The sequence below is a fragment of the Urocitellus parryii genome, chromosome 2 (assembly GCF_045843805.1).
Source record: "Urocitellus parryii isolate mUroPar1 chromosome 2, mUroPar1.hap1, whole genome shotgun sequence".
In the NCBI taxonomy this organism is placed as follows: Eukaryota; Metazoa; Chordata; class Mammalia; order Rodentia; family Sciuridae; genus Urocitellus; species Urocitellus parryii.
In genome coordinates, this window is record NC_135532.1 from 170,446,162 (window position 1) to 170,470,694 (window position 24,533).

At 46.9% G+C, this 24,533-nt stretch overlaps 1 protein-coding gene across 1 annotated transcript in view; it reads left to right on the forward strand.

The window, feature by feature from the left end:
- Positions 1–24,533, forward strand: part of Pdia5 (protein disulfide isomerase family A member 5) — an 89,254-nt gene that overhangs the window by 6,961 nt on the left and 57,760 nt on the right. The window contains exons 2-3 of the mRNA XM_026394566.2: positions 15,155–15,281; positions 17,590–17,677. Of these exons, the coding sequence (XP_026250351.2) occupies positions 15,155–15,281; positions 17,590–17,677 (215 nt within the window). The remainder of the gene's footprint in view (positions 1–15,154; positions 15,282–17,589; positions 17,678–24,533) is intronic.

Below are 24,533 nucleotides of genomic sequence, written 5' to 3' on the forward strand. Positions count from 1 at the left end.
AGTGTGTGTCACAGGTGTGCCCATTCAACAGACACTTCTTTTCCAAAAGCATGTTTCCTGTGAATCTGTGAGCCAGTCCCCACACTAAGGTATTGGGGAAATAATGATAAATAAGATCGATACTGTCCCTCTTCCCAGTAGGCTTAGTGGGAGAGCCACTGATTAATGATTTCATTCACACAGTAGGTCCTGGAAAGAAAGTATAAGGTAGTAAGAAAATGTGTATCAGGGATCCCTTGCCTGATGCAGGGCTTCAGGACAGCCTTCTCTGAGAACTTATGGGCCCTCTCTTAGAATAGCTTTTAAATGTATAAATCAGAACATATAGACTTACAAAGGAAACAGTTCTGTTGAAATAGAATACATATTGAATAATATGGTAGCAACTTTGTGATCAAATAATACTTGCTTTTTTGGGGGAGACCAGTACCAGCAATTGAACTCAGGGGCACTTAACCACTGAGCCACATCCCCAGCCCTATTTTGTATTTTATTTAGAGTCAGGGTCTCACTGAGTCGCTTAGAACCTCGCTTTTCGCTGAGGCTGGCTGGCTTTGAACTCGCCATTCTCCTGCCTCTGACTCCTAGGTCACTGGGATTACTGGCATGCGCCACTGTGCCTGGCAATATTTGCTTTTTTTAATTGATGAATCAGACAAGAAGATCTAATTTCAGTGTAGGTATCTTCTGTAATTTTAAGCACCGAGGTACATGAACAGTATTTCGGGATATCTGCACCAATTGGGACGTGATTAGAAAAGGTGATTTCTGTTGGTGGCAAAGTCAGACACTGCTGGTAATTGCCACTGTAATGTGCCACCTACTTCAAACATGCAGAAAGCATTCAAACATTCATAAATACATTCATAATAAAAGCTGGATTTCAGTCAGAGGTTGGTGAAAATAAAGATGTAACTTCTTTTCACCCAACTTCGTAGATTCCACTGCAAAGAAAAAGGATTAAAACTTGAAAATAAGAGGTAACTTTGTAACCTTTTAATGCAATACTGGGGCAGTGTGTAAGAAGCCCACCTGAGGCCCATCTGGTGCCCTGGGTGATGTTTGTTTTTCTTTAGGACCCACACATTCTAGGGTTAAGTAGGATGTGAATGGTTCCTGTTTGATAGAGAAGAGAAACCCAACAGTTATTGCCCTGAAGGACAGTAGCCAGTTTGGTTTCTAATTCAGCAATATTAACTCAGTATTCTTTCACCCCTCCCAAGCTTTGTCGTTTTAGTGGGTCTTTTTTTGTTTGTTTTTGTACCAGGGATTGAACCTTGGGGCACTTAACCTCTGAGTCACATCCCCAGATATATATATATATATATATATATATATATATATATATAAAATATATATATATATATATATATAAAATCAATATATATATATTTATATATATATAAAATCAACTTAGCAAGACCCTTTCTCATATATATATATATATATAAAATAGATAACAGCAATTTTGTGATAAAATAATATTTGCTTTTAAAAAATATTTCTAATTTTAGATGGACACAATTCCTTTATTCTTTTTTTTTTTTTTTTTTTTTTTTTTTTGTGGTGTTGGGGATTGAGCCCATGGCCTTGTGCATGCAAGGCAGGCACTTTACCAACTGAGCTAAATCCCCAGCCCATATTTTCTTTTTTTTACTATACATATGAGACAGGGTCTCACTGAGTTGATTAGGGCCTTGCTAACTTGCTGAGGCTGGCTTTGAACTCGCAATCCTGCCACTGGGATTATACCCATGCCCATGCCTGGCATTGGGTCCCTTATTAATGAGTTAAATATTAACTTTGATGTGTGCTCAGTGTTTGTTTTTATGGGAATTAGGTTTTTGGCATTGGACTTATTCTTGACTCTGGAGTCAGAACTGCTGAGTGAGCAGGATGTGCGGGTGTGTCACTCAAAAGAGATCAGGGCTGGAGACATTAGGAGAGTGCTGCTTAGGAGAGTGGGTGAGACCTCCTTGGGAGAGTGTAGGGCAGGAAGAGGAGGTGGCTGAGGGAGGACCGAGGAACAGCAGCATGCAAAGGGCTAAGGGAGAGGAGGGTGTGTGAAGAAAACAGAAAGGATGACCAGAGAGGTAGAGAGAGACCAAGAATGTCCTGCCTGGTCTACGAGGTCAAGCACAAGAGCTGATCTGGTGTGGTGAGAGGGTTGCAGGTTGCAGAGGGATGAGCAATGGATGCAGGTGAGGTGGTAGAAAATTCTGCCTGTGAATGAAGTGGGGAGTGATGTGGGGTCCAGAGAGGTTATTAAAGGGCGGGTAAGTGATAGAATTTCTCCAGCCTGGCTGTGGATAAAAACCACTTTATGAATATGTCTGACCCTCCAGACATGTGGGTTGATATTCTCAAGAAGGTGGCCCAGGAATCTGTATTACCAAAAGGCCTATATTTGGAGCTGCGCTTTGGCTACAGAAATTTATAATGTCATGTTTTAGTCAGGTTTCCATGGCTATAACAAAATACCTGTGATAGTCAACTTAAAAGGAGGAAAGGTTTGTTTTGGCTCTCAGTTTCATAGGTTTCGGTCCATGCTTGCTTTGCCCCATTGCTTCGGTCCTGTGGTGGCCCAGGACGTCATGGCAGCAGCATGTGGTGGAGGAAACCTGTTTACCTCAGGGCAATCACTAGGGTTGCAATATCCCCTTCAAGGGCATGCCCCAGGGATCTAACTTCCTTCCAGTAGATCCTGCCTCCTGAAGGTTCCACCCCCTGCCCAAGGCACCATGGGCTGGCCACCACGCCTGTAACACATGGGCCTCTGGGGCCATCCAGATCCAAGCTGTAGCCGGTAACAACATTAGCTTTGCATGGTGGAGAGTGTTTAGCCGGGCATGGTGCTGCTCTGTCCCGAGTGGTGTGCCACGTGTTCCCCTTGCACAACACCTGCTCTGATGTCACGTGGCCTGAGCACACGCTGTTTTTGCTGAAGGGACTTGGGGGACTGCAGGTAGCAGAGGAAGGAGGATCAGGTCATCCCCGTGGCTCTTTGCCATTGGTCGCACTCAATCACGGGTTGGGAGGGAAAGCAGACTTGGCCTCTTGGCTTTGTCCTGGATGGAGCCCTAGGGGAGGGAGAGAGCTTGAGCAATATCTGTGACTCTTCACGTGGGGGTGCGTAAAGAAGAGCATCTCGTCTGTGCTCTCAGGAGTCTGTCGGGGCCCTGGCCACACAGCCTTGGCTTGACCCGAGTCAAGTCTCTTAACTGCCTTGAGCCTCAGTTTTCACATATCTACAGTGGGAGTAGTACCACCTCCCACGCTGGTTGTTTATAGCAGTTTTGCAAACATTTTTACTGTGACTCCTGCAAGAACAGTTGTACATTTTAAAATGTAGTCCAGTATATATAAATAAATAGAACAGATATAAAGCTTCCCCTAAATGCTTAGTCTTGCTACCTATGCTACACACTGTGTTTGCTGTTTAATGTCATTTTAAAAAGATGCTGGTGTCACCCAATGGATTGGTTTTATGACTGCTCTTGGGTTGTGACCTGAAGGGTGAAATCATGGTAAACCCTCTCCTTTAGAGGACCGATGGCGATAATGTGCGTCAAATCTCGGCTGTGCACCGTGGGTCATGAGGGGAAGGGAGTTGTTATTTTCTTATCAATTAGCAGAGATTTGAGGCAGAGTTGGATTTCCGGAGTGGGAATTCACCTGCTCTTCCTCCTCCCTGCTGCCTAATTCAATGTTCCCTCTACCAGTTCTTCCTCGTTAACAGGCCTGGCACACCAGGTTGGCAGCCACCCAAAGCCCTCTTGGCTCTAAAAGAGGTTTTCCAAAACATTAAAAGCTTCAGGGACTTAAGTCTTGGTTAAATGCACTGCAGTTGCAATTTCAGGATAAGAACCCTGTTTTTATAAGCTCTCGGATCAATTGTACTGCCCCTGACTTGTCCCTGTTGACAGCCACATTTGTGCTGTGGGGGACATGGGGGGAGAGGGAGACTGCACTGTGGAGCCCTAAATATAAAGTGTGCTTTCTTCTTGTTGTTCTTATCTTTTAGTACTGGGGATTAAACCCCGGGCACTCTACCTCTCAGCTTCATCTTCAGCTCTTTTTATTTATTTTTTTTGAGACAGAGTCTTGATAAGTTGCCCCGGCTGACCTCTAATTTGCTATTGTCCTGCCTCAGCCTCCCTAATAGCTGTGATTACAGGCACATACCATCGCATCCAGCTAAGTGTTATTTTTTTTTTTAATTTAGTTTTTAGGTGTAGATGGACACAACACAATGCCTTTATTTTTATGTGGTGCTGAGGATCGAACCCGGATCCCTCCCCGTGCTAGGCGAGCGCTCTACCGCTGAGCCACAATCCCAGCCCCTAAGGTGTTATTTTTTTAAAGAAAGCAAAATGTAGGTTGCTATTCCTAATCCAAAATGCTTGCAACTGGAAGTGTTAGATTTCAGATTTTTTTGAATTTTGGAATATTTGCATAGACACATAATGTGATATCCTGGTGATGGGACCTAAGCCTAAACATAGAATCCATTTATTTTTTGTACACCTTTCATTACACGTGGCCTGAAGGTAATTTCATACCTTATTTTTGGCATACTTGCATTTTGACTCTGATGTGGAATTTTCCACTTGAGCTCATGTCAACACTCAAAAGGTTTTGGATTTTGAAGCTTTTAGGATTTTGGATTTTTAGATTAGGGATACTTCACGTGTGTAAGAAATGCAGTCAGCCTTATTTATGGGAACAAATAGTGAGGTGTGTGTGGCTATAGGAATCTGTCTTCTTTATGCTTCAGCTTGGGCACTGGGGTCTGTCCGATTTGGTTCTGAATCACAGCTCACTTGTGACCTTGACCAAGGGCTGTAGTTTTGACCTTGAGTGGAAGATTTGGTTGCCACCCTGTGGCACTCTTGGCAGGGGGTGAACCCTTTAGGAGCTGGCTCTGGTGGAAGGAAGTAGGTCACTGGGCCCTGCCCATGAGGGGGCTCTTGTGTGGCTCCTCCTTCATTCTCTTTTGATTCCTGCCCATAAAATCTGCCATCCACTTCCTTCTCTGGTCATCAGGCTCCCTCACCCGAGGTGGTGGGTCTACCTGATCATAGACTAGAACCTTCAAAACCTTGAGCTAAAAGAAACCTTTTCTCTTGGAGTTAATTATCTCAAGTATTTTGTAATAGTGACAAAAAGCTTAATAATACAGCAAAATCCTTAACTCAGTCTCTTTATAAAATGGGTATAATAAAGTACTTCTTATGCTTGTTAAGGTAATTAAATTAGAAAATCATGTGAACTGCTTAGCTCATTGTGGGTCACACTGTTGTTCTGGTCATAATGGTCTAATCCATAGGTCCTGAATTTTGGAATGAAAGAATCTTCTCTTGGATTCTTCTATTCCAATGCTTTCCCCCCACACGTTCCCCTCTCTGGGGGTGGTGCTGAGGATTGAACCCAAGGGCTGCTTTTACCACTGAGCTACATGCCAGACCTTTTGATTTTTTATTTTGAGATGACATCTTTCTAAGTTGCTGAAGCTGGCTTGACTTTGTGCCTTCTCTGCTTTATCTTCCAGAGTTACTGAGATTACAGGCATGCGCTACCACGCCTAGCCATTTCCCCCTTTAGTAAGCATAGTTAACTTTCCCAAGTGCAGCCAGCCAGGAGTCCACCCCCACTACACACACATACACACACACACACACACACACACACACACACACGGAAAGTCACTATTTGGGGACTCGTGGTGCTCGTGCTTATTTTGAAGGCTGCCAGGTAGATACTTGAGCATTTGGAAGTGTGGTTGCTGAAGTCCCCAATCTTGACTTTCTCTGAGGCCTTCACCTCTGGTGAAGAGTGGTGCTTAGCCGTGAAGTTGATGACTTGCTTAAAATTTGACTTTTAAGGAGCATAATTTACTCATATTTTAAAATTAATGTTCTTTTGTGCATCTTTGTCGTCAAAGCCATTCTACAAGTATTTGCGGGGTGTATGTTGCATATAAAGCATTTTGCAGATTCTATGTAATAGTTTCTGTAAAAAAAGCTCTAAGCTCATGTGGGAAAGTGCCACTGAGCACTTATTGGACAGAGACATATCAGAAGGTTTAGGAATAGGCAGGGACAGCGTTGGGTTCTGAGCATCTCTTTTTTTCTTACTTTCGTTGGACAATTTTTTTGTTTTCATCCCCTCTTGTTTGGAAATAGTGCCAGACTTACAGCAGAGGTGCAAGAAAAATACAAAGGATTCTTATATCTCCTTTGTTCAGTTTCCAAGAATATTAGTATTTTATCACATCTGTTTGATCGTGTTCTTCCTCTACATATGTAAAGTTTACATATAATATCCTTTGCCCCCTGAATACTTCAGTACAGTCTTGTACACATGTTTTGTTCAGTAATGGTTTGCACTTCCTAGAACTGATTCCTGTAGGTTAAATGATGCATGACTGTATTTCCTAAAGTGCAGGGACATGCTTTCATAACCACACTGTAGCAGTTAAAATCAGGAAGGTAGTACAATGGCCCCTCGGTATCTTTGGGGGATTGGTTCCAGGAACCCCTACAGATAACAAAATTCATGGATGCCCAGGTTCCTTAAATAAGATGGTGCAGTACTTGCCTAAAAGCTACACACACACTTTATGACATCATCATCTCTAGCTCACTGGTAATGCCTGGTTCAGTTGAAAATGCTTTGTAAATAGTTGTTAAGTTATACTATTTAGGAATCATAATAAGAAAAATAAATATTCCTGTTCAATATAGATGAAAATCAAAATTTGTTTTTCCATCCAAAGTTGGTTGAATATATAGATGAGGAATCCACAGATACAGAGGGACTCCACAGATTCAGTACTCAGTTCAAATCACACATTGCATTTAGTTGTTGTTCTTTAGTTGCGTTTAACTTGGAACAGTGCTTAGTCTTTTGTGGCCATGACATTTTTGAAGAATTTTTCTCAGTTTGGTTTTTGATGGTTTTTTCCATTCGGTGCATTATAGCAGGAGGCACGTGATGTCAATTTGACCCTCACTGGTGGTGGTAACGTTGGCCCTTTAGTTGAGGGGGTTTCTGCCCTGTTTATCCACTGTAAAGTTGTATTTTCTGTGGGGAGATACTTTGAGACTGTTATTTCCATAACAGTAGCCAAGTGGCTACTGTTTATATATTTAAATTGGATACTTATTATGGCAAGTTGGAAGATTAGAGAAAGGGAAAGACTATATACTATCCAAGGACAAAACCTTGCATTTTTTCTCCCTTACCAGTTTTTTTCCAAGTGTAATTTTGTGGTCACACCATGTGTATTTTGAATTCTGCTTTTCAAAAATTTAACATTAAGGCAAATATCTTTTGCATTGCACCATCTTTGGAAGCATGTCTGTATTATTTTCCACTTTGTATAACCATTCCTCTGCTGATGGACATTTGGGTTGTTTACAGGTCTTGACTCTTCCAAATAGGGTTGTATGAGTCATTTCTGTGTCAGAACTTCTGCTAATTTCCTCAAGGCAGATTCCCAGAAGTGGAATTATAAAATCAAAGAGTATAAATATTTTCAAGATACCTGATACATTACGTCAATTAGCTTTCCAAAAGAATTGTGTAGTTTATGTGTTTGCCACAGTATATGGCAGTTGGACCCCATATTTTAAGAGATCAACTAATGGTGCTTCTTAATCTTTTTTTTTTTTTTTTAATTTTGAAACTGTAGCCCACCAATGAAGATATGTGTTGAGATTAATTTCCTGGATTTTGAATTATGAGAGCATTGGTATTTATTTCCAAAGATAAATTATAGTACAATGTAGCCCATTACTCTTTTCAAGTGGTAACGTTGTTCCCCAGCAGTGGAATGAGCTCTGAGGTCTTGGAGATGGCAGTATCTAGGGAAGATCCTTCAGGCTGGAGAGGGATTTGAGATCTCATGTGTGAGGGCTTGGGGTATTTCACCTGGAGGGTCCTACAAGGGGATGTGTTTGCCATTTTTAGAGTGTGATTGCCTGATAGTTGGTGTGGGAAGTGGAGGAATTTAAACATTTTAGTGATTGGAGCTGTCCAAGATGAAATGGGCAGGACAGAGGATGTGGATTTATAAGTATTAACATATCAAGATCCCACAGCCTTCTGGGTCCAACTGAGTCTAGCCATCTCAGGTGATTTTGAGTCCTTGGATCATCTGAAGATGACATGTGAGAGGATTTCTATATAGGGAAACCAATCAGCCCAACTCAAAAGCATTCACTTGCAAGAGACATCCTGGCCTGAGTCTCCTGGAGGGTCCCTTTAATAGAAAAAGGCTGAGGTAAGGAGACTGGAGAGTTAATTGTCTTGACATTTGTGGGTAGCTGTTATGAGATGGCCAAGATACCTGATAATAATAGGGTCAGGGAAAACCTGGAGACTTGGGAGGAACACAGGGCAGATCAATCCCTTGTCAGTCTCTCTGTCTCCTTCCTTATAAACAATTTATCTAAAGTATAATGCAAGATTTGATGCCTTAGGCACTTTGAAGTATCCCCACTGAAACAGATGTTAATATTTCTTTCTAGTTAAGGCTTTTGTTTGAGTAGGTATTCTAATCTATCTGTATATGGGCCAGAAGATCCAGAATAATAGTGCCTTAAAAAGACTATTTATTTTACTCCTATAGAAGGGATGTTGCTGGGCCAGTGTGTCTCTGTGTGGTGTTGGGGGAGACAGTCTTTCTCTGTTGTTAACTCCACATCTTTAGTAAGTCCTTCTCATGGTCTCAAGGTAGCTTCTTGAGTTTTGGCTATCTTGTCTAAATTCCAGCAGGAGGAAGAAGGAAGGGACTAAGAAGACTCATATCAGATGTCTGTTAGGGAGAGTTCCTAAAAGTGACCATGAACACCTGGGCCTACATTCCAGGGACCGGAATTTTGCCATATGGCCACACTTGCTCCAAGGGAGACTGAGAAGTGAGGCTTTTATTGTGGGTGGCCACATACCCAGGGAATCAATAGCTTCTTCACAAGATGCGGTCACCTCTGGTAGCCTTCAAGTCACATGTCCCAGAAGTCACAGTAGGAAAGAAACTTTGGAAGTCACTTTGAGCACCCCCATTTTCCAGAGAAGGAAACCAAGATTTCAAGGAGAGATGACTGGTCCAAAGTTGGAGCCAGTAACTATGAAGGTCAGAATTAAACTTGGGTTTGACTCCCAAGTACATCGCTCTGTCTCCAAATCCTGAGCTCTAAGTTCTCACCTAGCTCAAGTCCTCTGACTTTGGGTTCAGACCTCATCTGTTTTTAACCTTTTCCTTGAGTCCCTTCACCACTAGCTTCTTCAGCTTCTAGACTTTTAGAGTCTGACATTTCAAAGCTATTTTGAGCAAAATGTGGGTTAAACTAAATTAAACCAGTTTCTTCACAGCTCCCAGCATGAGAAGGGTATCTTTTTTTCAGGTGACAGAACACTAAAAAGGTCGAGTTGCTGCCCACCTCCACCCCTTCTCCTAAATGTTAAATTTCTGTCCCCAAATCTTCCTTTGTTAGCAAGCCACTTTTACGAAATTAACTGTCTCTGGCTTCAGGATCTGCAGCAGAAAGTAAATCTATAATGACAGACGGCTTTGCTGGTTACAGCGAATATGAGGGCGCTGGCACACGCCCCGGAGACGGGGCTTTTTAAAGCGGAGGGTGTAACGTGCATGGGCTGTTCTCCCTGATTATTCTCCACAATTGTACGACTCTTTAAGTCTGGTGGTGATGGTGGGTGGGTAGCCGGCTCATTCGGCTGATGGAAGAGTGTGTGCCGTGTGCACAATTTGGGAGTGGGCATGAGGCCAGGGCGAGGTGGAAAGGAAAGAGTGCCCATTCCTGGACGTGGTCTCTGGGTTCAGATCTGGAGAAATTTCCACATGTAGGATCTTAATGCTTTGTCCCTGAGGCCCCTGGCAGACCCTAGGATCCTCTGGGCTTGCCCCAAACAGGTTTAGTGTAAATTCCCCTGGGGACCTCCTTGCCATGGTTCTGGGAGATCTGGACTTCTCCTGGTTATGAGGACAGGACCTACCTAGGCAGGAGCTGGTGGTCTCTTCTGCTCGCCTACTGTGAGACCCTGGTACTGTAACCTCAGAGCCTCTGTCTCCTTATCTGTAGAGAGGTGAGCACCCACTCCCTGGGCTATGATGAGGGGTCAAAGAGCCAATGCACGTGATTCCTGGAAAGCACACTCCAAATGTGCTGGGCGACCTCTCCATCTGGGTCGCTGTGCAGTTGGCTGACGCCACCAGGCTCTTTGGTGCTAAATGTGCGTACGTGTGTGCTCCTTCCTGCCTGGACCTGCTGTTTTGCCTGATTGCAGGCAGGGCCCTAGAGAGGAAGAGGTGGTCCTGCTTTTCTGTCCTTGTTTACTAATAGTAGTCATCAAGACATTTAATTATTATGTTCTTCCGTGTGCTGAGCATTATGTTAGGGTCGTCGTATCCTTTTCCCTCCTCATTTAATCCTGTGCCAACCCTCCAGGTAGGTATTGGTGGTATCCTCTCTATCCTCCGGCCGTAGATGACACTCAGAGGTCTATCACAAGCCTTAGGTCATCATACTATAAATGGTGACACCTAGGTTCACCCAGGTCTGTCCAACTTCAAAGTCAGTGCACTTTCCACAGTGTCTGGGAGATGGCAAATGGAGACGAGGAAGGCAGAGCTTAGAGACATGCGAGCTGGGTGGCTGGAGACGGACAGACACCTGGTACAGGAGGAAGGAACACTACCATTGGACCAGCATGTAGGCATGCGGGGTGCTTCCTGGGCTCTGAAGAGAGCCTTGTGCTTTGATGGAGGCAGGAAGATGGTGGAAGGGGCCTAGAGTGGGGGAGGGGAGGGTGCTAGTGCTGTGACAGATTGGGGATCTGATACTGTAACGGGTAGAGGGCTGGTTTTCTGATACAAGCAGGACCTGGCCTTGGGGCCTCTGTTCCCCTGGCAGCAGAAAAGGGGGAAAGGGTCCTCTGCAGTGTTTGACCTGCACTGTGGAAATGTTTTATGAGTCTCAGCTCAGCCAGTGGGGGCAGCTCAGCCCCAAGGTAAATTGGAGGGCTGATGAGCAGGAAGCAGGCAGTGACTGGTGTAGTCAGACAAGTTTGCATGGTGAACAAAGGGGAGCCTTTTTCTCCACCTCTAGAGCCTCTGACTTCGAATGTGAAGAGCCTGCCAAACACAGGCAAGCAGGCTGGCTGGGAGCACCTGTCCAACACTGCGCTTTCCCCAGAGGGTGCGACAAAAGAACAGACAGTCTTTGCATAATTAATGTTGTTATTGTAGCTCTAGTTATTGTTGTTACTGAGTTTGTGGGTTGTGACTTACAGAGTCTGCAGGAAGGCCCTGGGCTGGCCATCCAGGCTCACTGGAGCTGCATCTCCTGGAAAGGAAGGAGCGTGCATGCTGAAAGGTTAAGCAGGCGGGAGTGGGGGAGTGGAGAACCGGGAATGTTAAGTGGCCTGAGGAAGTCCCCTTGGGCTTACAGGGAGGGAGGAAGTGCCTCCCTCTTGCCCGCCTCTGAGGTTACTGGCTAGGGTGAGGTCTGTCTGAGGGGGACAGAGGGCCTGTCATCCCTCCCCACCTCAGAACCTGAGGCCTCACATCTGAGCTCTTTGGACCAATCTTCCTGGATTCTGCCTGGATCTTGCTATCCCCATTGTTTTCCCCTCTCCCTTTCAGACCTTCAGATCCTGCTTCTCTAGGCAAATCCTCCTTCTTTTGTGCCCAGGAATGCCTGCAGGCTCAGTCTTGGAGGAGACAGCCCCTCCTCCTGACCCTGCTGGGCCTTCTCACCCCTCCTTTATCACTAGCTCTTGCTCTGGATGTGACTGCTCAGCAGCCTGCTACCAAACCCTCCCCATCTGAAATTCTCCCAGATGTCCAGGGGACCTTGCTAAGCCTTGGGCCCCCTCCGAGCCCCTCACCACTCAGCCTGGCTTGCCTTTCATGTGTCTCCTGCCAGGTGGGGTCTGAGCACCCCTTCCCACCTCCCTCTTGGTTGTCTGCGCCTCTGGCCCACCCACAGAGACTTCAGTCACTCTGTGGCTCACCCTCTTTGGGTGCCTTCTTGCTCACACGTCTCCACCTTGAGCCTTACCCCAAGAGAAAAGCCTCCTCAGCTACTGTTCCCACTCTTCCATCTTTAGCTATAGATTCAGTCTCCCAGCCCAGATTCCTCAGAGGCATTTGGGCTTTTCATCTTTCTTCCTCGCTTACCTGTGAGCAGTCATTGAATCTGTAGTTTGTCCCTCCATGGCATTTGGATTGACCCTTTTCTCTCCACTGGGGTAGCTGCCCAGCTGGTCCTTATACCACCAGCCCAGTGGCTTGCTGAGTCTGTACAGTCCCACACTCATTCCTGCACCCCTTTGTTAACTGTCCAGCCATGCTCCCACCTGCTTCCTGCCCAGACCATGGACTCCCAGGCCAGTCCCCTGCTCTTTCACTGGCTCCAACCCTGACCCTCACTGTATGTTGGTCTTCCCAGGTTCTGTGGTCCCTTCCAGGGCTCCTGAGATCTGCCATGTACTCGCCTTCTTTCTGATCTACTCTTGGTAGGAGACCTCTGCAGGTCAGTGTGTTAATGGATGTGATTTGTCATGTTTATTAAGCTGGACAAACATTTCCTGAGGGTTTTCCATGGACCCTGCCCTCTAGAGCTCTTAATCATGGGGGTGGAGGTGAGGGTGGGGAGACAGACCCTTCATAGAGACCAGCAGGCAGACTGCAGGGAGTGCCCCCTGTCAGCCCAGCTTCATGACTGGTAATAGGTTTCAGGCAGAGTCAGTTTGCTCAGTGTATTTCCTGTGGAGCTTAAATTCTCTACTGTGTCATGGTAAACATTGGGTTAGAGGCTTTGGTGGCTGGCTGGAAAGTGGCTTGTTTAATCTCAGGTGGCCTTTGGTCAGATGACCTGAGGGATTGACTGGTTTTATAGGAGGGAAGCTCAGCTGTGCCGGAGACAGGCTCCTGTGGTTTCTTGTGTGGACATGGTTGTCCCTGTGGCCCAGCTGCACGCCTCTGCCCGGGCAGCTCTTCCCTTTTCCTTCTCCAAGGTTCCAAAAGTAGGTGCCTGCCAGGCTCAGGAAGGGCTGGCCTAGAGGTCAGAGTCCTGGGCCAGGGCAGTTGTTTTTCTTGACTGGTCAGATTATCTGAGGATTAAAAACAGCAGCAAGGCAATCTGTTTTTTAAACAGATTTTTTCCCCCCTCTCTCATCACCATGTGCATTGAGCTATGGACGTTTTAGACTGAAGTTCATTAGCTCCCTGGGAGCAGTTGGATAACACATACTAATCAAGTTGGAGGAGTTTTTTGGAACGCTTTTAAGGTTTCACAAGGGCAGTGGGTCCTCAAGCATTGCGTCCAGGTTGGGCAGGATGGGCAGGGTAGACTGAAGGAGAAATAATTCCTCGACTTTTTTAAAAATATCCTTTTAGTTGTCAATGGACCTTTATTTAATTAATTTATTTATATGCAGTGCTGAGAACTAAACTCAGTGCCTTACCAGGCAAGCCACAACCCAGGCCAATTCCTTGTCTTCCTCTTGGAAGGTTGTACTCTGGGGAGAAGGACCTCTGGATCCCAATGGTAGATTGTTTAGAGATACTGGAGTACGGTCATGTTTTCTATTTTCCACTCTGCTGAGATGGAAATTTGTGTTATATATTATGGTAACTGATATTGACAGCTTATATGATTTATAAAGCATGTTCACTAAGTCCTCCCATCTCATCCACACAGCAGTCTCACGAAGGAGGTATTATCCCCAGGTCAGATGTGAGTCATGAGGCCTCTGGAAGTTGAGTGATGTTGCCTGGAATCTTGATTGTAGAGTTGTAGAGCCCAGACTCAACGCTAGACCTCTGTCTACCAAGAAGCTGAGAGGCATGGGGGCAAGCAGAGAGACTGGGATTCAGATGTCCCGGCTGGCCTTATTAGCTGTGTAATTTTGATCAGATTCTTTGTTTTTTAAAATTTTCTGACAGAAATCAAAACTCTTCTCAGTATGGTGGAACACATCAAATAGTCTCCACTTGCCCCTTGTTACTGATCACATCCCTCTATGATTTCTGACCTTGTTCTAGTCCAGACTGGTCGCTCTGTAGCCTCTGTTGTCCCAGGACATCTCTTCACCATCATCATGGTAATTCTGCTTGCCTCTGATCTGCTAGATCCTAGGTTCCATGTTGCTCTCATTTTTCCTTTCTTATTTTGCTGCAGCATGGATTCCAGCGGCTTCCTGAGAAAGAGTGTGTTGGTGGTAAATTTCGCATATCTGATATCTTTGTTCTGCATGAGTAAATCTATGCTCACGACAGTTTGGCTGGTTATAGAATTTCATTTGGTTATCATGCTCCTTGAGAATCGTGAAGGCATCATTCCATTGTCTTCTGGGGTGCATTTTCCCTTTTGAAGCTTATATGATATCCTCTTTGTCCACAGTACTGTACCTTGGTGAGGGTCTTTTTTTGTTCACGATGCTGGGCTCTCTCAGCTGAAGACACACCCTTCATATTACAACATTTTCTTTTTCTTTTTCTTTCTTTCTTTTTTTTTTGATACTTTCTTTCCCTTAGTTTTCTCCTTTTGTGTGTATGTGTGTGTTTTTTTAATTTGGCTTTTGTAGCTAATGGATCCATTCACTCATTTTTCTTAATGTATGTCCTTTTAAATTTTTTTTCCTAGGAATATTTTTCAGTGCTGAGATCTCTTAGCTGAGTAATTAAAAACTAACACCTTTCGTCCTTTCCCATCCCAAACACAAAGGAGAGATCTTGATTCTCTGTGCTTTTCTGCTTTAGTGCTTCTAAGTGGATGGAGTTTTCATATGGCACCAGCGTGTGGCATTTGGGAATTGTATACAGTTACAGACATTGACCTCCCGGGAGCTTTCTGTTGGGGTGATAACACTGCGTGCCTGTGTACCCACACAGTCCATCTAACCTCATAAAGTGTGTGGAGCGGGAGGGAGAGGTGGAGACTGGGAGTGGGCTGGGAGGTGCCTCTGGAGGTGAAGAGGCTGGTGTCGTGGTGTGCTGAGAAAGTTTGGTAACCTCATTCCTTAGAAGGAAAATGTGCTCTTGGTGCCACGTACCTAGGCACTGATTCTCCCCTGAGCCAGGCTGGGAACTGGGACTCATGGTCCTTGGCTTCTTGATCCACAGGTGGTCTTTCCTACGTGGCTATCCTCCACAAAGGTTTCCTCGCTTATTGAGAGGATCTCTGACCCCAAGGACTTGAAAAAAATTCTCAGGACCCGGAATAACGTACTGGTGCTTTACTCCAAATCTGGTGAGTGTCTCTCCTGATCTTGTCATCATCCATTAAACTATAAACTGGTTGCCATCAGACAGAGTGCACGAGAGCAGTCTGTTGCTCTGTAAGATGGGTGGGGGTACAGGTGGTAAGGGAGACCTCAGGATTAAGGCCACTCAGGGAGGGTCCTGGGATGTTAGAGTGTCAGTGAAGATTGAGGCAGAGTTGCATACAGGCATTTGTTCAGCTGTTTTTGCATCCCGAGGGTCATTTCAATTCTTGATGATGACTACTCCTTGGAAAAGTGCTCTGGAGCCCCTCACTACCTTGGGAGGACAGTAAACCACAGTGGGATGGACAGTGGCTTCCTGCATGGGCAGGGCTGAGCCTTACCCGGGTATGCTTTGCTGGAGCTATTGATGAGCTGCCTGAGTTTGCCTGTAGCCAGCTGAATCACCAAGTGTGGAGGCACTCACCCGGGCCAGCAGCCCTGGCCCTGCCCGGTCCCCATCTGTCCCCCTCTGGGGTCAGACACAAGACATGCAAGACTGGCTTTGGAGTGGGCCCTAAGCTCGGCATGGCAGCTTCACTGGGGCAGGAGCAGCAGCCTGCCTGTCTTCTGACCTTGAGGCTGGCAAGGGCACTGTGGACACAGAGAGGTTGGCCTGGCTCTTGGCAGCAAGTTTGGGAAGGGCAAATGGCTGACGGTTGATCTTGTTCCAGCAGAGTGAAGGGTTTTTTTTTGAAGCTCCCGAGGATGTCAAGTTTTCTGTGCTCCCGGAGAAGCAGCAGCCAGTAGCTGGGCCAGCTCTGGGCACAGCGCTCCCTGGCAGTTCATCCTCGACATCATTGGCACTTGCGGCTGATGGATGTTTTGGACGCGTGACCCTCCTGAAGCCTGTGCTCCCTAAGTGTCCGTGGCACATGGCCATTCTTGTGGCCACTTGCTGCTCCTTCCTTTTACAAGGGCCTGGCACACATACTCCCTGAGTTTGTTTTTGGAAGCCTAGAATATGAGGAGCCTTCCTCTGCTATCAGGAATAGCAGGGAAACTGAGGCAGGGGGGAAGCAGTGTTTCTCTGGAGGTCCAGGTCCAGGCCCCTGAATAAACCTGGCTCCCTCCCTTAGACATTCCTGGAGCTGGGTTGGTTGTCAGTGAAGAAGGATGCTCAGCTCCTTCTCAGGACACAAGGTACTTTTATGACACACACAGTACTTTTGTGAGACAATTTCATTCGCTTCCTTGCCACAGGGGAGGTCGTGCACTCTGTCTGATGGCAGTTTTCAGTTGAGGTCCTTGGAGCTAACAGGGAGTAACTGACTTGCCTGAGGTCTCCTTTCTAGGGGTGGCAGAGCTGGACCCTTAAGTTGCCTCTGCTTCTGGTGTCCTCTGATGGAGGATAGGAAGAAATTGGTTAATGCTGCAGTGACAGAGGACTTTGAGATCAGCTTAGGGCACAGACAGGGCCTTTTATAGTAAGAGAGTGAGAGTGGGGTGTGTCGGGCCTGAGCTCTTGTCTCTGCCCCTGGCCTAGCCTTGCCTCAGTTTCCTGACGGTAGAGCTCCCCGTGCTGCTGACTTGCCAGTCTCCTTCCTGCTTTGGAGTGCTGGGGGTGAGGCCTGGGTAGTTATCTCAGCCCCCTGCCCCCTTGCCCACACCTGTCACACAAGACTTGTGACTCTAGTGGGTTTTCTGAGCATCACAGAAGCTGAATTTTTTCTTCCCTCCCTTTCTGTGACTGAAAGGCAGGGTTGGGACAGGTGATGGGGGACTTCTGTATTGCTGTCCTTTATGGCCTCACCCCTGCCTGCACTTTAGGAGGCTTTCTCCCCTGGGTGGCTTGTCCTCCTTCTGCCTGGCCATGGCTTCCTGGGAGGGCCTCCTCTGAAGGCTCAGGAGTATTCTTGCATGAGGCTTTTTGTTGGTGTCTGAAAGGATCAGCTTTTTTTTGTATCTACAAACAGCTACCATTATCCACACTGGAAGAGAAGATCCTCAGAGGCTTATAATTCAGACATCATTTCTGCTTGGCTTTGGGACATATCGGATGGGTTTTGGTGGGAGAGGCAACAGATTGCTCTCCCTGCCTGCATCTGCCTGACGGGCCTTTTAAGTGAGCTTACTGACTAGGGATACACATGGGAAAGTGACCGGAAGCTGTAGGGTGCTGGTATCAAACACTGGCCACAGAGGCTGGTCCCCAAGACCCTGCAACCCATAATAGTAGCCAGCTGCTTTGCCCAGATCCACAGGGACTATCAGTGGACCAATGAGAGGCCTTTCTCTTCTGCTGTTCTTCCAGAACTCCTAGATACAAATGTTTAATGTTTTGTTTTTTTACAGAGGCAGCAGCGGAAAATCATCTCAGGTTATTGTCCACTGTGGCCCAGGCAGTGAAAGGACAAGGCACCATCTGCTGGGTGGACTGTGGGTACGTCCTGGGAGCAGAGGGCACAGTGACTGGGGGGGCGTGTGGGAGCGTGAGGGCTTTGGTGGTTGGGACAGAATTGTCCTTTGGTTAATACTCTGGGAGAGAAGATGGCAGGTTCTATGGGGATTAACCCTGCCCTGGAGAGGGGAGGTCTGGCGGTCCTTCCCTTTCCTCCCAGCCCCCTCCTTTCCTTCTCATTTCCCGGAGCTTTCACTTTCTATTACGTTTTCTTTTTCTTTCTTTCTTTCTTTTTTTTTTTTTTTTTGCTTATTCTTAGTTTTTCATTGGTTCTTTCTAGTTATACATGACAGTAGAATCTATTTTGGAACACAATTATAAAAACACGGAATATATTTTGTTCTAATTCAGTCCCCAGTACTTCCCCTTCCCTTCTTCTAACCCCGATCCCTTTCTTGTACTCTACTGATCTTTCTACATTTACCTATAGTTATTTGTTTAAATTAATTTCTGGAGGATGTACATGATGGTGAGATTCACTATGGTATATTTATTTATGTACATAGGAATATTATATCTGATTTGTTCCAATAATTTTCTTTTTTCCATTCCCCCATTCCTTCCCTTTTATTCCCCTTTGTCTACCCCACCCATCTTCTATTTGTTTTTTTATTCCTCCCCCCTTATTGTGGATTAGCTTCTGCATAGCAGAGAAAAGGTTCACCCTTAGATTTTTCGGGACTGACTTATTTCTCTTATTTCTTTTAGCATGATAGTCTCTAGTTCCATCCTTTACTGGCAAATATCATAAAGTTATTATTCTTTTGGGGTAATACTTCATTATATATATATATATCTATCTCACATTCTCTTTATCTATTCATTCTTCTGTTGCTTTATTTTGTATTCCTAGAGGGAGAAAGGTGCAGAGGGGACCTTGTTTTATAGAAGAGGCTGCAGAGAGACACAGTGATTTTCAGGGTTGGCTTGTAGTAGGTCTGCAGCAAGAACCACACGCTTTACCTCCATCCCAGGCCTTCCCACTGGACGTCTCTGCTGTCCACAGCAAAGGTGGTGAGGTGGGCTGCTCTCTATAACTGGGCCTGGGCTTGGACTCCTGCAATGGGTCCGGCCTGGAAAGGTCTTTTTAGCCTTTAATATAGCCATTCTTGCCTGAGAAACAAGCCTGCTACTACCTTGCAGTTTAAATGAGCTTTTATGGAACCCACTTCAGTATAATCCTTTTCTGATTTCAATCTGAGTTCTAAATGACTGTTTTGCAAGTGAAGTTTTATAAGTTGATGGCCCCGGGCTTATTCCACCCACAATTAGAGAGAATTGAAGGAGATTCATATTTTAACAAAGCACTGAACAAGCCCAGGAGAATACATCTTAGCCAAAGTAGTGTGTGAGTGTGAGTGTGAGTACGTGTGCATGCATCTGACCTCACAACTCCACATTTGTTCCCACACTACCTGAACAGAACAGACTCCTCTCTATGTGGCTGGTGAGATCTTAGCTGCTAGTTGATTCTAGTTCATAGCTGATCTGAAAGTGGTAGTGACTTCCAGGTGTCTGTCTCCCACATTTTACCAGCAGTGTTCTGCATGACTGGCAAAGTAACAAAGCCTATTGGAGGGGCAAGCCACTTTAGAATTTCCCTATCATCTGAAGATGACAATAGTTCTGCTAAGCTGACAGAGCCCTATTGTGCAGAGTTCCTAAGAGGCTTATCAGTGGCAGGAATGGGCAGAAGAGCTTTGATTTTGCCGCTCTTTTCACCTGGACCTGTTTGTAAGCTATTACTGAGCACCTACTATGTGCTTTGAGAATGCACAGATGAGCAACAGTGCCCTCAGGGAGCCTGCTGTGCAGGGAGGAGGCTGATACACTGCCAGGTGGAGGACCTGTAAACAGAGGCTCTATATGCAGAGGGGTGATCACTTAATGCTTCCTGGGAAGGCCAAGGAAAACTGCCCGGAAGAGATGAAGTTCCAATGGGGGGTGAAGCCCTTATGGCTTTCAGGCGCTCCCTATGGGGGCAAAAGGCCTGCTCTGGTCCCTAGATGGGCTGAAGAACATCCAACTGAATGATGGGGTCAGGGCCAGAACGTGAAGATGATGTGGAGGATTAGAGCTCAGGACTAAAGTTTGGAGTTCTGATGTCTAGGACCAGTAAAAATGCCACTGAGAAAATCCTGCAAATCTGATGTGAGAGCTTAAAAGAGGCACCATATAGAAAAGGATAGAATGTTCCACATAGTTGCTTCTCAGTTTATTGAATTTATCTCCATGAGAGGAAGTACACACCAAAATGTTAAATAGCATTAAACTAGTGTAGATAAGTAGGTGGATTATGGCACTGACATGGATTATGTTGGGAGCCAGAATATCTGGATCTGACTTTGAAATTAGAGGCAAAGTACACCTGAATATACTCGAGCAACTCAAGGGACAGCTCTGGTCCCTATGGGTCACTTTGGGTGGCAGGTCTCAGGGACTACTGTGAGACAAGGAGATCCCAAAGGCCCGAGTTGGCTTCTGCCCTTCTATTTAGCCACTCCAGCTCCAGACTTCTAAACTTGCCCTATAAATCCTCAGGGGAGCCCCCCCCATGTTAACTTGGCGGGCCCTAGGTTGGCAGTCCCCACTGTGGTCCCACGTGCGTTCCCTCTGTGTCTGTGAGTGTGTGAATGAGACGCTCCCAGGATGGGCAGACGTGGTGTTGGGAGTGCTTTCTGCTGCTGTCTGCAGAGGAGGGAGGGGTGGCACAGAGCCAGCGCTGCTCTCTTTCGCCCGCTTCCTTTAAGCAACAGATGGTCAGCCAGAGTGCGCCTCCTCTCCGGTGGGCCCTGCTGAGGTTCCCATGTCATTCTCTCCAACTCTGCCACCTCCTGCCCTGCCAGCAAAGGCTTGGAAGCTAGATTGGGGATGCCAGGGCTTGGGATAGGGGTGACCAGGAATATCAGGAATGAGCAGGTGAAGGGCAGGTGAGAGGATCAGGGAACCTCTGGGTAAAAGAAGAGGCTGCTGTGGTGTTGAGGTGTCTTTGCAGGTGTATGGGATAAAAGGCACAGCCTTTGATTAGGAGGAGGCCTGGTTGCGGGGCCAGCCCCTCTTCTTACTAGTCTTGTGACTTTGAGTGAGTCAGTTAACCCGAGTCTGTCCTCGGATGTGACAATGCTACATATCTGTCTTCTTTCCAGGTCTGTGGTAAGGAACAGGTAAGTAAATGTTGTAGACTAGAAAGCAGTTTAAATGGGAAATGCCATTCTGCTATTGTTATTTTTCATCCGGGCAAAATCGACCAGAAAGAAGCTGGATGGGAGAGCACATTTTATTTGTTGAGCAACTTCTTGTTGAGTGAAGTTGCTTGGTCTGTGGAGTGTGCCCAAGAAGGTATTGGGCATGGGAGTCAGCCACAGCCTGTGGGGTGTTTGCTGTGCCGCTTATGAAGTATGGGGTATAGCAGAATGTGTAGGACTGCAGGACAGGAATTCTGGCTCTAAGTCTAGGTTGTTCACAAATAGCTGCAGGACCTTTGGCAAATCACCACCTTTCTCTGGGCTTCAGCTTAATCTTCTGTGAAATGTGGAGTAGATTCTTCCAAGTTGCTTTCCTCCCTAAATTGGCCTGGTTCAGAAAATGCCAGAAGCTGCCAGGCTTGATGTGCATGTGAAAGTATGCAGGGGGCATTTGCTTCCGGTGTCTGCCTGGGGGTCTTTCTTTGTGTCTCTCCCTATTGTGCGTGACCCCTCTCCTTCTCCCTGAGGTGCAATCTTCTGTCCCCACCCCTGTTTTCCTCTCCTCTTACTGTTTCTGATGCTTCTTTCCAGAGAGGAGCTGGGTCCCTGCTTCTCCCATTCTTTTGGCCTCTTTTCTCCTCAGTGGGGAGCTCTCTTTTCCCCCTTTTTCGGTTCTTCTGGCCCTTTCCTTGCTCTTCCGCTTATGCACCTGCAGTCACACGTGCGCCCTTCTGTTTGGTTTCTCCCTGATCCCAGGCGCTGTCACTTGTGCTGTGAGATGTCAGCAGAGAGCATGGCTTCTGTCCAAGGGTTTGACAGTTCTCCTTCCCCCTCCCTCTACCTCCCAGCCCTGACCTCCGCAGCCAAGCTTGGTTGGACTGGTGGTAGTTGTCCAGCTACGTGGGTTGTGCATGAGGGAGTTGGTCGTCCCTTGTGCCTTGCCAGCCTGGGGCTGGGCCTTGGTGTGTGGTGCTGCTCTCAGGAAGTTGAGCTGAAGCCAGCTGCCGTCGCTGAGCCTGGTGCGCTGGTTCCTGAGGCTGCACTGCTGCGTGAGACTGTCCCGACGAGTGCACGTCACTTTCTTTCCCTAGGTGTTTAAGGTCATTGCCTAACTACATTTTCATTCTACCTTGCTCTCCTCCCATCTGCTTGGTTTCCCTGGAAGAGTGTTGAGTCCCCCGATGCAAGATGAGAGGCCTGCCAAGGCAGGTGTAACATTATTTTGAAGTCTTACATTTTCTTCTGAAAATTATTTGTGTTTAGCCTTTGTCCCTTTATATACAAGCATGACAAACATCACTTACCCTGGGAAAAAACAATAAAATAGAGTCCCAGAAGTGCCAGATTGTGACTTCAGATTCCTTCTGGCACTTGGCCATGCACTTGGGGTGACATGTCCCTTCTAAGAAGCAGAGCGTTAGAATCACAGGCCTGAGCAGGCAGGTGGGGAGAGGCGTCTGTGGAGTTGAAGCCTCGCCCTTCTCTCTCCTCTCCATCACTCTTACTGACTGCAGCGCCTCCCTCATGCTGTATTACCTACCTTGCCGAGGTAGGTACCTAGGAGAACAGCCAGTCGGAGAGGGTTGCTGTTTTTGAGCCCCTTCAAAGAGTGCTGTGTGGCACTGCAGTCTGTGCAAGTTCAAGGTCCAGCTGTTCCAGGACTGTTCTCTCACTGTCCCTGCCTCCTGCTCCCCAGCCACATTCCTTCCTATTGTCCTGGCTGCTTGGCTCCAGACAGTCACTCTCAGTATCTGCTGCTCTCGGCTTTAACCCTGTGCCCTTCCTGTCTCTGAAGTGAGGCGCTACCCACATTTTATCTTCTCCTCATCTCAAGGGGATCACAGGTCCATCTGCTTGGAATCCTGCCATGGCAGATGGGAGGAAAAGATTTACCCTTCTTTGACTGATGGGGAAATGGAACTCAGGGAAGCCGAGGTAGCTAAAAGCACAGAGTTCATGCCAGACAACTGCAGGCCTTGCTTTTTTTTCAACCTTGCTTTTCTACCCCATCAGGAGACTGAACATGGTATGCCGTAGATGTAAAAATGCAGTCCGCGGTGGAGGGTGGATCCAGTGGGGGCGAGGAGAGAGATAACAGGAGTTCTGATTTTTTGTTTTGAGTCTCTATATTCTGTCCTGGGTCCTGGCTCCTCATTCATGTGTCAGAATGTAAGGCAACTTGTCTTGATCTTGTAGTGTTAGTTGACCTGGTAGAGGGATCAGAAGCTCCATTCAGCTCACATGGACAAGGCCTGCATTTTGCAATTCAAGAAATCGGGAGCCTCGTCCAAGGTGGCAGAGTCAGATCTAGAAGCCACCATTGCAGCTGGCTTCCCTTCAGGGAAGTTTTTGGGACTTAGGCTGCAACTCGGAGGAGACCTAATACCTCCTCTTCTTAGCCTCCAGCACCTTGTTCTCTTTCTTCTTCCTCTCACTCCCACCTGTCATCCCCGGGTCTGACTCCTAGAAGTGTATGTCACCAGGCTCTTGGATAATTATCATCACACGTGAAGATCAAATCAGCACAGCATCACACACCTGCGGCAGCCACCAGACTATCAGCCAGCCACCTGCAGCAGCTCCATATGACAATGCTGTGCTTATATGGAGCGGGAGAGGTGTGGACAGAGCTCTCATCTTTCCCTCCTCATTTTCCTTAGAGAAGATCCAAGTGAGTGGGGGAGGGACGGGTTATAGCAGATCAGTGACCTTGATGCCTTGCTCCCTGGAACAGTAGGTGAGTGAGTGGGCAGACTTATAGCTGGTTCCTGCAGGCCAGGGGCCAAGGACCAGGGGTGGGCCTTGACACTCCCTGACTCAGGCAAAGCAGCTCATTTCCCTGCTGTCTGCCTTTGTCTCCTTTTCCGCCCAGAGTCTCAGCCACAGGCTGGCGGAGGCAGGGAAGAAGGGAGGCAGTAGATCAATTAATTGTACTTAATCTATCAACCCAGATCCTTTTAAGTCCCAGAGCTTGGGTAATTTTCTCCCCTTCTTGAACTCTTACGAATTTTATTGTCTGTGCTGCACAATTAGTACATGTTCACGTGCACACTTAGACACTCTAAGAGACAGGATTAGGGGGAGGGGAACAGGGCTGAGAGTACCCCATTAGGAATTGTCACCTGGCAGGATTCCTGGAGCCCAGCACACAGCCCAGGAAGCCTGACGTGCAGGACTTCAGCCCAGCAGCTCCGTCACCCCTCCCCCCACAGTGAGCTTATTTATAGTGCCTATTGTGTGCCAGGTGCCAGAGTGACCCTGGGGAAGGAGGTGTGAACAAAACCCATCCCTTGCCTTCAGGGAGCAAACGTTTGGAATGGGGACAGTCAGTGGACAGGCAATCAGATGTTGAAAATGCAGTACAGGGGAAGGGAAGTGGGCATGCTGGATCCGGTGGGTGGCGGAAGCTCTCAGGTCTGTGTCAGAAGTGTACTGTCAGGAGAGGAGGCCACCTCCTTACCTACTCCTCTGACAGAAGGAGTGTGTGTTCAGGGGGTAAAGGAGGGGAGAGAATTCTTGGGAGTGTCACATAGCCTAAGGAAGAGGGTGTATAGAGTCTGCCACAAGGAATCCTGGGGCACAGATGGGTGATTAACTATAATGAAGGCCTGTTGCTGCAGTCTGGGCCAGACCTCGGGCCATACTGACCAGGG